We start from the raw sequence: 13,261 nt of genomic DNA on the forward strand, positions 1-13,261 counted from the left end.
ACATATACACACGATCAGTGCACACCCAGTCCACTGAAAATAGATAGAAAATATAATAGGAGTATAGAAGGGAGTGCTTGTGATGACCGATAATATAATGAATTGCAACTTGGAACGCTCCCTGAAGAAAAAGATGTGCAGTCAGTCCACCCTTCAGGCTAACGCAAACATATAGGGAACAAATTTACGATATTAAACGGTCGGTGCAATTACAAAAGGAAATCTAAAACATGAAAGTTAAGAAAAATAAAAAGTATAATAATCGTAGTTGAAAAGTTTGACGGATATTGTACCAGAGAGAGAGAGAGAGAGAGAATCACAGGGACGTCACACACAGACAGCCTTCCTCCCCTCATCATCTCACCCCCACCCACCTACCCACCACCACACCAACAACCAAAAGAATACACAGGGCAAGAAAAACTACGGTAATTAAAATCCAGTATACCTTCCACCACCTTCTACCTCACCCTAATAGAGCAACGCTAATTATGATAAACACGCTCCCGCACCAATAAAGAGAAGTGGCCGGCGTCTCCGCACTCTCCCTCTTGTTCTAATTTACGACTTGGTTCTCTTGCTAACTCACGAGGAAGGGGGAAAAAATAACCTGTGTTGGGAGAGCCTGGTGATGGGTTTTCCTGTGTGTGTGTGTGTGTGTGTGTGTGTGTGTGTGTGTGTGTCTCTCTCTCTCTCTCTCTCTCTCTCTCTCTCTGGGAAAAAAAAAGATGTTCTGGGAGATGCTTTTGTTAATCTCTCTCTCTCTCTCTCTCTCTCTCTCTCTCTCTCTCTCTCTCTCTCTCTCTCTCTCTCTCTCTCTCTGTGTGTGTGTGTGTGTGTGAGAGAGAGAGAGAGAGAGAGAGAGAGAGTGGGGGGAGGTGTATGTGTGTGTGTGTGTGTGTGTGTGTGTGTGTGTGCTCCATCATGTCACGTTCCTGTCCATATTTGTCTCGTAATCAACTCCATAATGTTTCGTTCTTCTTTATTTTCCTTCTTTTTTTTTTCTTCCCTTTCTTGTTTCATCTTATTCGATTAGTTCATTCTTTTTCTCTTTGCTGGAGTCTCTTTCATTTCATTCTTATTGTTTTTATTTCTTTATTATTTATTTTATTTATTCTTTCAGTTCCATGCAGTCATTATTTATTGTTTCATTTTCGTTAATCAAGGGTGCATCGAGAAGAGGTAATGGATTAGTTTTGGCCCTACTGTGGGGATGGTACAGTATGGGTGAGGAGGGGAAAGGAAAGACAGTGTGGGATGTACTACAGTTGTTTGTAGAGTGTAGGTTCGTTAATATTGTTCTAATGGGCGAGTTGTTTATCGGGTACCATATCTGTATACCCCCGGTGTGTGTGTGTGTGTGTGTGTGTGTGTTTAAAGGGACACGCGAAGCTGTGGTGTCAGTTATGTGAAGGTCTGTGCGTGTCGACTGTTCCTGTTGTTACTTGATTCCAACCCTCTCTCTCTCTCTCTCTCTCTCTCTCTCTCTCTGGTAATTCGTCTCCGTCAGATGGTGAGGGTCGTCTTTCTCGCCTTAAATGGAAGATTTAAGGAAGCTATTCTCCTTCTCTTCCTCCTCCTCCTCCGTGTCTTCCTAGGTGTATATTACTTATATTTTCATTTATTCTCTCTCTCTCTCTCTCTCTCTCTCTCTCTCTCTCTCTCTCTCTCTCTCTCTCTCTCTCTCTCTCTCTCTCTCTCTCTCTCTCTCAGCCTGACCCTGAAGACACGTGCGTCGAGGTTTCTGTTGGCTGAGAACTTCTTTAAGGACAGAAAGTAAACATTAGAAGGAGGAGGAGGAGGAGGAGGAGGGTCATCTAAATCTCCTTCCGGGTTCTCTTGGCGGCATGAAATTACTTTTGTATTTTCTCTTGTCTTAGAATGATAACTTAGAATAGGGTCGTAGGATAATGTTATCTTTTTTCATTTATTTACCAATTCTGATCTGTAGCTTACATGCTCTCTCCTTTTATTCATCCTTTTTGTTCTGGATATTTTTTTTCTCTCTCTCTCTCTCTCTCTCTCTCTCTCTCTCTCTCTCTCTCTCTCTCTCTCTCACACACACACACACACACACACACACACATACACACAGTTTCTGGGCTTGATTCTAGACTCCTCTTTGCGTTTTTTGTATCTTTTTTTTTGTCTTAGTTTACATCTTTACGTCTTATCTCACCACTCAGATATTATTCTTTTTGCATTTGTATTTGCATATATTTTCTTGGCTGTTTTGATTCAGTTTGTCTCCATATGATTTTGGTTGCTTCTGTTCCTGCTCTTGCCTCTGCTGTTGTTGTCATTATTCTTTGTTTTGTGGCTTGATTTATTTGCTTCGAGTAGCTTCTGGTGGTTGCCTTTCCCTTCATACTCCTGCCGCTCTCTTGGTTTTGTTTTGTTTTCCCCCTTTGTTGAATGGTGATTGAGCCGAGTTACCTGTTCTGAATCCTTGCCTCCTCTGTTGTTGTTATTTTTTTGGGGGGGGGTCAGTGGTCAATTTGGTCAAGGGTCGGGTAGTTTGTGCTCGTGATTTGCGTCTGTGTCGATAAATTAAGTTCAGCCTCTACTCTAGTTGGTATCTCTGCTTTGAGTAATGGCTTTTGCTCGTGTGTGTGTGTGTGTGCGTGTGTGTGTGTGTGTGTGTGTGTGTGTGTGTGTGTTGAATCCTGTTACATGGAGAATGGATGAATAACCCTCTCTCTCTCTCTCTCTCTCTCTCTCTCTCTCTCTCTCTCTCTCTCTCTCTCTCAACTGTAATTAAATAATGTCTACCTCCATTTGTCTCTATTACCTTTCTCTTTTTTCCCCTCCCAGCCAACCCGCCCGTGTACCTCAACCTCCCCACACTTCAGGACCCACTACGCCTTTCCCTTCCCTTTTACTACCATGCCCCCGTTCACCTTAGTTCCTCTATGATTGATTTCAACTCCTAACTCCATTCTACGACCTACTTCTACCCTCATTTTTCATTTCAATTCCTAGCTACCCTTTACGTGTCCTAATTCTTCCTTCCCGTCTTGACTTGCATTCTTCACTCGTCCATTCTTTGCTCCTCAGTCCTTCATCCTTTTTTTTTCTTTTTTTCTCTAACCTTCTTTCGTGATAGTAACTCATTTTCCGTTTGCCTCTTTCCCTCTGTATGTGTGTCTGGTGATAGGTGGTCTGTATTTGATTCTCTGATACGATTATTAGTTTATTTACATTCGATACTGATAAACATAAACAGATGAATCAAGTCCTCTCATTCCAACTCTCACATTCAGTTTGTAGACTCATTGCTACACTACTACTACTATTACCACTACTACAACGTCTGATTCTACTACTGCTACTACTACTACCACCGCCACCACTACTACTACTACTACTACTACTACTACTACTACTACTACTACTACTACTTCCACCACTACCCTGACCACCACCCTACCATTCTCGTCCCCAGCCATCCAGCAGCATTGAGCCAGTCAGCCAAGAGCCATTCATCACGCAATGCTTTCCCGTCCATCATATTTCATCGGCAAAGGAAGACATTAAGACGGTTTTTAATGGACATAACACAGGCTTTTATTGCAAACGTACAAAAAATACAGTACACTAGTTACTTATACTATATACAGATACATATAAAATACTATGCAAACGTTTTCTCTCTTATCTCTAATATATTGCGGTTTGTTTTTCTTTTCTTGTTTCCTTAATGTTTATAAAAGGAAGACTCCTATGCATTATTTAACCCTGCTAATTATTATACCGTACCTGACGTCAGTGTAACTATACTAATACCTGTGTACGAGAGAGAGAGAGAGAGAGAGAGAGAGAGAGAGAGAGAGAGAGAGAGAGAGTTGAGTCACACGGAAGCAGCGGCCCACACACATCCCTTCCCCACCACCACCTCTCTCCTCTCCCTTTTCCGTGGCCGCCCCCAGAAAGACTCCAGGACACGCGCGTCGCTCACCGTCCCTCGTAAATCTTCGTCGCCGTGAACAGGTGTGCCGGCTAATGAGACGCCTGCACGTCGCCCCCACGTCACCGCTGCCTCCTGCCCTGTCCCTCACTCTCGACCTCCCTGACTTCCTTTTTTTTTTTCAATTCTTCCTCAGTTTCTCCTCCTTTTTCTTAATTGTAACTCCCTTTCTTACTTCCTAATTTGGGTCTAATAACAACACATAGGTGATGGCCAGGACGTAAAACTATTCCAGAAACTTATGCCATCTCTCTCTCTCTCTCTCTCTCTCTCTCTCTCTCTCTCTCTCTCTCTCTCTCTCTCTCTCTCTCTCTCTCTCTCCAGATGAAGGGCCTACATACATACATACATACATACATACATACATACATAACATTTATATGCCGGAGGCCCCGCCGTCAGCCTCTGAGCACGCGTGCCTACACACACACACACACACACACACACACACACACAGAACAGTAGTAATGTAGTCTCTTCACAACCTCTACCCACCACCACCGCCACCACAGTCTGTTATGGCACACACGACTAGCGTCAAACAGTATTTCAGTGTTCCCGTACCGCCTCGAGACCCGCCCCAGACAGAGGAGGAAAAGGTTGATGCGTCTCGCTGAACTGGACACGCGAGGCGATTTGTTCCGCGGCGAGGCGTGGGCCGTGTGTCACAGCGGGGGGCGGCGGCGGCGGTAGTGGTGGTGGTGGTGGTGGGGGTTATGACGCCACGTGACTCAGGCTGCAGACCACTTCACTTTCCCTCACCACTCCCTCGCATCCTACCCCCCCCACACACACCACACCACCACCACACGGCCTGTCCCACCACCACTGTATGGTGTCCACAAGGGCGCCGTGTCCCTCCTTGCAATGACTGTCACAGTTTTTTAGAGGTCATTAGTCGGGTCACTTGTTCCGTAATATCTATCTTCACTAATCGGAGACAATCTTGTGTCTCATAAATCGTCCGTGCGAGTCATATTGAAGAGGACAGGCCCAGTTGTCTACGTGGCGGCCGTTTGTCAGGGGCGTAATGACACGCTGCAGCAGTGAGGAATGGCGTCAGTTGCACAGCTCTGGGGGGAGGGGGAAGAGCTCCTTGTCCGCTTCCAGGAGCAGGTCGAGGGGGTCGCCGCCGGGCAGGCTGGGGATGTCATGGAACACGTCCAGACTATCACCAATCAGACTGCAGGAGTCGTCTGAGAGAAGGTCGTCCAGGTCACTGCAGGTGCTGCTGCTGAGCGAGCCGCGCGCGGCGGAGGCGTGGCTGGCGGAGAAGAGGTCCAGCAGGGGGTGGTGGTTGTGGTGGTGGGGCGGGGTAGGCAGGGAGCACAGCGCCGCGCCGCCAGCCTCCTGCAGCACGCCGCTCAGCGCCTTGATGTAATCCGCCGCGAGGCGCAGCGTGGTGATCTTGGTCATGGTGGCCGAGGCCGCCTCCACCTCGATTGCGTCCGGCAGCACGCGACGCAGCGACTCGAAGGCGTTGTTTATCTCCAGCATGCGGTGGCGCTCCCTCGCGTTGGCAGTCTTCCGCCTGTACTTCGAGAGTGGCGCCGGTCGCGACTTCGGTCGTGTCAGGCCCTTGTAGCCCCTGGCCGCCTGCTGGCGGGGCCGCTCCTGCTGCAGACGCTTGATGCTGCTGCGTGGCCGTAGTCTGTACTTTTCAGAACTGCAGCTCATGTCTTTGTTGTTGTTGTTGTTACTGTTGTCGGCGTTGTCTCCATGTGGGAGCGGCGTTGGCCAGGCGTGCTGTGCCTGGGGCCGTTCCTCCTGCTGGCTGCTGCTGTTGGTGCTGCTGCTGTTGCTGCTTGTGTCGATCATGGTACCTGTGCTCACTACCTGGCGCCACTCCAAAGTCTGCACAGTCGCGGCGGCGCTGATCACCACTGCCGCCGCATTGAAGTCAGCTGAATGACTCACCAGGTGACTCAGGCAGTTACTTGAACCATGGCGACGCTCACGGGGCTCTTTCGTTACTCCTGAGATGACCTCCCTGCCCGTCAGGAACACGTGGAGGAGTGGTGCTCTGGATGGCCGCTGACGGTCCTCCGCGCCGCGCCTTCGTCAGGGTCGGGACTGTCGAGTAAAGAAACAGGCTGTGTGAGGTGGGCGGGAGGGCGGCGGGAGGCCACGTGTTGGCGCCTTTATAAATTACAATTCAAGGAAAGCAAGGTGTGCGTGGCTGATGTCACACACATACACACACACACACACACACACACACACACACACACACAAAAGGCACAGGTGTCGCGCACCTTACCCGTGGCAGGGCAGCTCGCGCCTCTCGGCTCCTCGGTGTGAACACGGTGGACGCCTGGGCTTCACTGTTCACCTGTTCCCGTGTCGTCCACACACGTGCTGCCGCATGTGACGTCACTTTTTGGCACGATCCAACTTTCACGGATCAAAACATACCCTTGAATCCAGCACGTTGAGCTACAGCAACCACATCTGGCACGCCCCGGGATGCTGCAAGGGCTCCTCGCCAGACTACTGTCCCCTTGATGTGTCTCTTAGGCCGCGAAACTGCAGATTAAACCCCGACAAAGTTGAGTGTTGGGTGGGTGGGCCAGCGGGAGACGAGGGTGGGTCAGTGTTGGGCTGCGGAGGGGGAGCATGGGAGGACCCGAAGTCGAAGGTGGCTGGGGCTCTCAGTCGCCTCTGAGCCCTTGGCGTGGGAGGTTGGATCCTTGAAGCTCCGAGGACGAGTGTGATTAAGTCTCCGGGACTCCGCCGCCTCCTTCCTGGAAAAGCAAAGCCTCACCTGGGAGAAGAATCATTGTTTAACACGGCTGGGAATATATTCACAAGCCTATATATATATATATATATATATATATATATATATATATATATATATATATATATATATATATATATATATATATATAACTTGCAATATATATTGTTATCGGTTTTCCGTGTTGCCATTGACTTGTGATTGTATTAACAAGAGCGCTTAACAATGATTCTTCCCGCAGGTGTGGCTTTGCTTCCATAGGAAAGAGGAGGCGGCGTCCCGGAGACTTGATCGCACTCGTGGCGTCCCGGAGACTTTTTTGTTTGAAAAATGAAACCAACAAAAAACTATGCGACCAACATGACCCAGAGAGGCAGTCGAGCCTGACTTTGCTCGCAACTCAATAAAATTTAGTATGTATTTACTAGCTTTGTATGTTGACCTCCGAAAATAAAGTCTGTGTATTGGTAGAGAGAGAGAGAGAGAGAGAGCGCCGTATTAACGAGAGACTGCCAATCCGGTATTGAACCCCGACCAGGTGAACTGTGACACGAGATTGTATGTGTTTAAACAGAGACCGATGATAAATGGCACAGGAGAGGGCGGGCAGGCAGGCACGGTAAGAGGGAGGGAGGGAACGCGAAGGGCAAGACGGGAGGGTGGATGCGAGGAGCGGGCGAAGGGAGGGAGGGAGAGAAGAAGACCGCCGTGGAGTAGGAACGCAGGCAAAGAGAGAAAGTCAGTAGGCATGCAGAGAAGAGGCAAGGTGGACTAGATACACTAATAGACCATTGAGTGTAATAGCTCATGAACAGCGGAACAGACTAACGAGGCGGGTGAAAGAAAATAAATAGTAAAGTAGACAACAGAGTAAGAAACAGAGGAAGGGATGGATGAAAAAGAATGTAAAGGAAGAGGAGTGAGTATGTAAGAATATGAAAACAGGAGAGGAAAAGAAGGGATGGATGGAGGAATGAAGGGAGAAACGACTGAATTGGAGGAGGGAACAAGAGGATTACGAAGCGATGAATGTGGAAAGATGAGGAAGGGAGTGGATGAAAAAAGAAAACATTGAGGGGAAGGGAGGAATAAAGGGGAAAAAGACTGAATCGAAGGAAACAAGAAGAATACTAAGCGTAGACTATGAAAAAAAGGAGGAAAAGAAGGATGATGAAGGGATGAAAGAAGCAAAAAGTTAGAGAAAAGAAAGAGTAAAAGGAGAAAAAACTGAATTGAGTGTAACCAAAAGGAAACAAAGAATAGGGGAATAAAAACGGATATTTAGATAGGTAGAAAAGAGAAAGGAAAGAGAGAGAGAGAGAGAGAGAGAGAGAGAGAGAGAGAGAAACTCATTTGTCTAGGCATGGCGGACGGAGCGGAGTTATTAGCGGCACACAAATCATCAGAAATAAGCCGTGCTAGTTTTTGTTGTGTTTGTGTGTGTGTGTGTGTGTGTGTGTGAGAGAGAGAGAGAGAGAGAGAGAGAGAGAGAGAGAGAGAGAGAGAGAGAGAAAGGGAACACCTACTAATGGATTAAAAGTCCTCTGCGTCCTTGTGTCTTGTTCGTTTAATTTCTTGCCCCGCTGACGTGTGTGTGTGTGTGTGTGTGTGAGAGAGAGAGAGAGAGAGAGAGAGAGAGAGAGAGAGAGAGAGAGAGAGAGAGAGAGAGAGAGAATGTATTTTTTTAGGGAGATTTCAACATTAGACAAAAAATCATCATCACTGCTACTACTACTACTACTACTACTACTACTACCACTACTGCTACTACTACTACTACTACTACTACTACTACTACTACTACTACTACTACTACTATCACCACCACTACTATTACTACAACTATCACTATCGCACGGTTACGTCATGATAGTACATAACACGTTTATCATATTTCTACATTTCCAAGGCTCCTTTTCCTCCCTCCTCCTCCTCCTCCTCCTCTTAGGCCGCGGACAGCCTCTCAGCCGTCACTTTGGCTACCGAGTCTCCGTTAAGGGCGCGGCTTTGGGCCAATTAGAGGCGATATCAGGCGAATATTAACCAACCACACGTCGCGAGGAGGATCGGAGGGAAGAAGAAAGGGAAGGAAGGAGGGTGGGAGAGATGGAGTGGAAGGTAAAGGTGATATTAGGGAAGAAGGGAAGGAGATGAACGTAGGGAGGAAAGGAGGGAAGAGGGGAACGATATGAATGTAGATAGGCAGGAAGGAATTAAGAAATCGAAATCAAAGGATAAAGGAAAGGGACATAAATTGAGTAGGACAGTGGGAAGGGTAAAGGGATGAAGGATAGAAGGACAGAAGGAATGGACAAGAATGGAAGGATAGAAAAGCTTAAGAACTCAATGGAGAACAAAAATAGATAGAAAATAGTTGAAAAAATTGAATAGGAGATAAATAAAAGGAGAGAAGGAAAGGTTAGGAATGCAAGAATAGACGGGTATATAGCTAGAAGGAAAAAACAGAAATATTAGAATAGAAGGGAAGACAGAAATAATGGACAGAAATAAAGAAAAGAAGAGTAGAAGGAAAGGACAAGAGTTTAACAATAGAAAGTAGGAAAAAGACAGGAATGAAAGAATATAAGTATAGAAGGAAAGAACAAAAATGAAAGAAAAAAATACCGAGTAGCTAGCTTAAAGGAAAGGAAAGGACAGGAAGGAGCAAAGGAAAGGGAGGCAGCAAGGGAGATGGGGCGTAAGAGTGTAGCCTGTTATCAAGGAGCCACCAGCCAGCCCCAGCCCTTTGTCGCCTCGTGAGCAGAAGGCATCCGGCGGCGTGGCTTGTGTCGATACCCCGCGGAGAGGCATCGGGCGGGCGGCGGTACCCAGTCGGCCCTCCTGTTCAATTATATCAGTACACTGTCTTGGTCCGGCGGCCGCAACGCTTTTAATTGATCCCCAGGTAGCCAGGTGCCCCTCCTCCTCCTCCTCCTCCTCTTCCATACCATATATATCTCTCCTTTTCCTTCCTTTCATTTAGTTCCTTTTCTGCTCCATATTTGTTTTCTTTCTCTTTGTCTTCTCATTTTCTTCCTTTCCTGTACATATCTCTCAGTTTCTTTCTTCTGTTCCCTCTTCTGTTAATTCATCATGACCTTTTGTTCTTCTTATTTTCTCTCCTTACATCCCACACCTTTTAATTGATCCCCAGGTAGCCAGGTGCCCCTCCTCCTCCCCTCCTTTCCCTCTCCTCCTCTCCTCTGTCTCATACCATATATATCCCGTCTTTTCCTTCCATTCCATTCCTTATTTATATCCTTTTTTATTGTTATTTCGCACTCTTCTATCTTCCCTTCTCGAACACGTTTCTCCTTTTCATTCTTTTTTTGTATATGGTGATTTATTTTCGCCATTTTTCCTTCATTTCCTTCCCTTCCTTGCCCATTACATTGTTTTTACCTTTCTTTGTCTTATTTACTTCTTCCGTGCCGTCTTTCCTCATCCCTTCCCGTCCACTTATATCTCCTTTCCTCTCTACTGATTTATCCTCACCCTTTCTTCCTTTTTATTATCTTTCCTTACATACCACACCTCTTAATTGATCCCCAGGTAGCCAGGTTCTCCCTCCTCCTCTCCCCTTCCCATACCCCTCTTCCCTACCATACCCTACCACGCCTTTTCCATTCCCTCATTTCTTTCCATATCATGTCCCTCATTTTTACACGTCTTATCCTTTTTTTTAATCTTTATTTCTTCCCTCTTTAATTCCAGTCCATTTTAGGTCTTTATTTCTCTTTCGTCTTTTATTGATTCGTCTTTATTTTCTCATTTTGTTTTCTTCCCTTTTCTTCCCTTCTCCTAACCATACCTTGCCTATTCTTTATTTTTTTTTGTCTTTGTTTGATTTATAGGTGGTGTGTGTGTGTGTGTGTGTGTGTGTGTGTGTGTGTGTGTGTGTGTGTGTGTGTGTGTGTGTGTGTGTGTGTGTAATGTGAATGTTGAGATCCCTAGACTAAACTCCCAAACCTCTCCTCCACCCCCACCCCCCATCTCTCTCTCTCTCTCTCTCTCTCTCTCTCTCTCTCTGCACAAGATTAGTTACAATACCACATTATTTCTCCTCATACAGAGTGATTTATACGCCTCGTTGGGGCCAGCAGGTGAATTTTAATGCATTTCTTAATAATATATTTGATTCGCCAATTAAGCACGATTGACTCCGTGCTAAGTAGTGTTTATCATCCGTTTATCGCCTTCTTAAAGTCAAATTAAAGCAGACGACTCTAATTCCGAGGCTCATCAGCTAATAAGTGGGAGTATTGATATTGGGTCGAGTGAGTGTGTGGGTGGGTGGGTGTGGGTGTGGAGGGGGGTGGGTGGGTGGGTGTTTTTGTATGTATGTATTAACGATCTGTCTATCCACTTATCTATCTTTTCATATATCAGCACTAATAGTATACACCTTACTCACTTATAAAGATTTGTAAGTAATAGTAGTGGCCAGAGGGTGTGTTTGTGTATGTATGTATGTTTTAACCATCTGTCCATCCAATTATCTATCTTTTTATCTATCAGGACGTTAATATCTGCACACGTTTTACTCGCTTATCAGATTTAATTAGTCTATTCATTAAGTCTATGCAACAGCGATGTGTGTGATTCAGGCCGGATAATGAGGTATGAATTTAAATAATGGCTCTTATCAAGCGTCGAGGAGGTGCCATTGTTTAAATCATGCTGTCGATGCTGTGGTATTGGAGTAATGGCGCGCGGCTTAATGGACCGGAATAATGAACGACACTGGAATAATTAATGGGATTCCTTTGAGGCGACGGTGGTGATGGTGGTGCTCTGATGGCGGGAAAAATAGGAGAGAAGCAATATGGCGCCTCTTTAAACACTTGTCTGCGCTATATAACTCCCTGGGGCCGACCATCATGCCCCGCCAAGAAAGCCTACCGGTGCTGCGGGCCGAAACGTTAAAAAAAGAGGAATGATAGGAATGCAAGAAAACACGGGTAGTTAGAAGGAAAGGAGAAGGATAGAAGGATGGAAGGGAAGATAGAAAGGGTAAAAATAGAAGGGTAGAAGGAAAGGACAGGAATTTAAGAGTAGAACGAAAGTACAGGAATGGAAGAGTAGAAGTTGCACCAGATGTTACTTATAATCTCAAACATTTCGGCGCTCACACACATTTTACATGGCTTTCGTAGGTGCTGTGGGCATTTTCAGGGCTAGCTTTATGACCCTGATGGTAGTGTGATCATTCTTCTGCGCCATGAATGGAAGAAAACACTCATTAGACCTCGATTCATCCCCTTTTCAGTCATTGGAAACAGTTGATGTGAGAGGCGAAATTGACTGAGAATACCGTGCCAGATGTTAACCAAGTGCGAGATAGTCTTTCCCTGATGGCGCAATGGGTTAGATATGCATAGATAATGGAGGTGAGCTTTAGTTACTTATCGAGTTTTAGGTCTCGAGCCAGATGTTACCTACGTTGAGTTGCTCTCTATGCTGTAAAAAACAAAACAAAAACAAAAACAAAAACAAAAACGTGCGAGCTAATGGTGTGTCCCCTCGATGACGCAATGGTTTTGATATTCATAGATAATGGAGTTGGGTTTTAGTTAGGGGTGTCAAGGGAAGGGCTGTGTAACTATTGACACGGACGAACAAACATTTACTGACAGAATAGCAGAGAGACAGATAGAAGGAGGCATTCAGATAGACAGCAACATATACAGACTCACAGATAAGCAGATGTTAGAAAGACAAATGCAGATAGACAGAAACAGACAGTGGTTGAGAAGAATAAGACAGAAATATAGAATGACAGACAAGTTGGTATTCAGAGAGACGGAAACATTCATAGACAGACATGGAGATAAGCAGATAATTAGACAGACAGACTCAAAGACAACGACAAACAGGAAAAAAAAAACCAGGCCAAAAATCAGATAAAAACAGACAGACAGACAGACAGATAGAAGGAAGTGTTCAGGAAAACAGCAACATATACAGACACACAAACGGACAGACAGATAAGCATATGAATAGACAGACACATGTAGATAGACAGACAGACAAAAACGGACAGATGGGCTTAGAATCTCTCAGAAACAGACAGGTAAGGAGATGATTAGAAAGACAATCATTCACAAACACAAATAGATAGAGATGCAAGCTTAAAATCAACCATTAATATAGACAGACGTACAGAAACACAGATAGGCTGAGAATTAGAAAAGTTAGAAAGACAGACACACACAAAAAGACATACGGACTGACCAACACACACACACACACACACACACACACACACACACAGTAGCCGCTGAAGGGGGGGTAAGTGTGTTGATTTAGCCTTTTATGGAAAATCTGGCAACATTTCTTCCACTCCTTCCCACCCTCCCTCCCCTTCCTCCATTCCCCTCCCCCCCACCCATTCCCTCTCCCACCCAGCCTCACCTTTGCCCTTCCTCCCCACCAACCTGCCCATTGCTCCCTCCTCCCCTCTATCCCCTCCCCAAACCATCTATTCTTTCTGTTAGCCTTCCTCCCAAACATCCAGCCTCCTCTCCTCCTCCTCCTCCTCCTATTCTTCCGTC

The 13,261-nt window shown here is 45.9% G+C and overlaps 1 protein-coding gene across 2 annotated transcripts; it reads right to left on the reverse strand.

The window, feature by feature from the left end:
- Window positions 1-3,548: 3,548 nt before the first annotated feature.
- Window positions 3,549-6,444, reverse strand: LOC127004309 (neurogenic differentiation factor 1-like). Of its 2 annotated transcripts, none has more exons than XM_050871867.1 (2): window positions 6,228-6,444; window positions 3,549-6,040 (listed from the first exon to the last, which is right to left on the reverse strand). In XM_050871867.1, exon 2 carries the CDS (start codon window positions 5,783-5,785, stop codon window positions 5,027-5,029), a length of 759 nt encoding a protein of 252 aa, XP_050727824.1. In that variant the 5' UTR covers window positions 5,786-6,040; window positions 6,228-6,444; the 3' UTR covers window positions 3,549-5,026. The 2 variants fall into 2 exon arrangements, with proteins under 2 accessions (XP_050727824.1, XP_050727822.1); XM_050871865.1 differs by having other exon boundaries at window positions 6,223-6,444.
- Between the last annotated feature and the right edge of the window lie 6,817 nt (window positions 6,445-13,261).

This window comes from Eriocheir sinensis, chromosome 27 (assembly GCF_024679095.1).
Source record: "Eriocheir sinensis breed Jianghai 21 chromosome 27, ASM2467909v1, whole genome shotgun sequence".
In the NCBI taxonomy this organism is placed as follows: domain Eukaryota; kingdom Metazoa; phylum Arthropoda; class Malacostraca; order Decapoda; family Varunidae; genus Eriocheir; species Eriocheir sinensis.

What these genes read in the sequence shown, in the direction of transcription:
- LOC127004309 (XM_050871867.1), bottom strand. Translation starts at nt 5,785, where the DNA reads ATGATCGACACAAGCAGCAACAGCAGCAGCACCAACAGCAGCAGCCAG.